Genomic DNA, 963 nt, shown 5'->3' with positions numbered 1-963 from the left:
ATCTTCCTATGAAGCATCTTCTTCTTCCTCTTGAGATTTTAAGGTAGACTTGAAAGCTATCCCTTTCTTCTTATTCTTGTCTTCTTCTTCTTTTCCTTCTTGCATAATGATCTCATAGGTTAGGATAGATCCCATTAACTCATTAAGACTTAATGTTGACAAGTCTCTTGCTTCTATCACTGCTATAACTTTGTTCTCCTAGCTTTTTGGTAATTATCAGCGGACTTTTCTGACAATTTATGCATTAGTATAAGTCTTCCCAAGAGATTTAAGACTGTTTATAATATCTGTAAAGCGAGTGAACATTTGAGATATGTTCTCATCAGGTTTCATCTTGAAGAGCTCATAGTTATGAACAAGCAAACTCACTCTAGACTCTTTGACTTGAGTGGTTCCCTCATGAGTTACAATAAGTTTATCCAAAAAAAATTTCACCATTGTATAAGTGCATATTCTATTAAACTCAATAGCATCAAGTGCACAATACAACATATTAACAACTTTGGCATTGGATTGAATATCTTTATAATCAACACTAGTCCACTCACTCTCAAGTTTGGGAACTAGCAGGCCATCTATGGTTTTGGTGGGGACTTTAGGTCCATCACAGATGATTTTCCAAACCTCATAGTCAATAGATTGGATATGCATAATCATACAGATTTTTCAATAGTTAAAATTTGTGCCATTGAAGAAGGGTAGTCTATTGAGGCTTGACTTTCAGGAAGAGATGAGCTAGAGGTTGCTATAGATCACTCTAAGACGCTTAAATCACAATACTAGAGACGAGGCTCTAATACCAATTGTTATACAAGAAGGGCAACCCAAGTGAGGGGTGAATTAGGTTATTAAAAAATTTAGCCAGAAGATAAATTTCAAAAGACTAAGTGATTAAATGCAACAGAAAATCAATGAATACATAGAAAATAAAAGGAAATGAAAGAAGAGCTCAACACAAGCATT

The 963-nt window shown here is 34.5% G+C and overlaps 1 protein-coding gene across 1 annotated transcript; it reads right to left on the bottom strand.

Moving 5' to 3' along the window:
* Positions 1-237: 237 nt before the first annotated feature.
* Positions 238-651, bottom strand: LOC145796266 (uncharacterized). Its single transcript, XM_082881336.1, has one exon. The coding sequence runs from the start codon at positions 649-651 to the stop codon at positions 238-240; it is 414 nt and encodes a 137-aa protein (XP_082737462.1).
* Between the last annotated feature and the right edge of the window lie 312 nt (positions 652-963).

The sequence above is a fragment of the Camellia sinensis genome, chromosome 7, assembly GCF_055761805.1.
Source record: "Camellia sinensis isolate YWXY chromosome 7, ASM5576180v1, whole genome shotgun sequence".
Lineage (NCBI taxonomy): Eukaryota > Viridiplantae > Streptophyta > Magnoliopsida > Ericales > Theaceae > Camellia > Camellia sinensis.
This window is presented reverse-complemented; position numbering and strand designations above follow the sequence as displayed.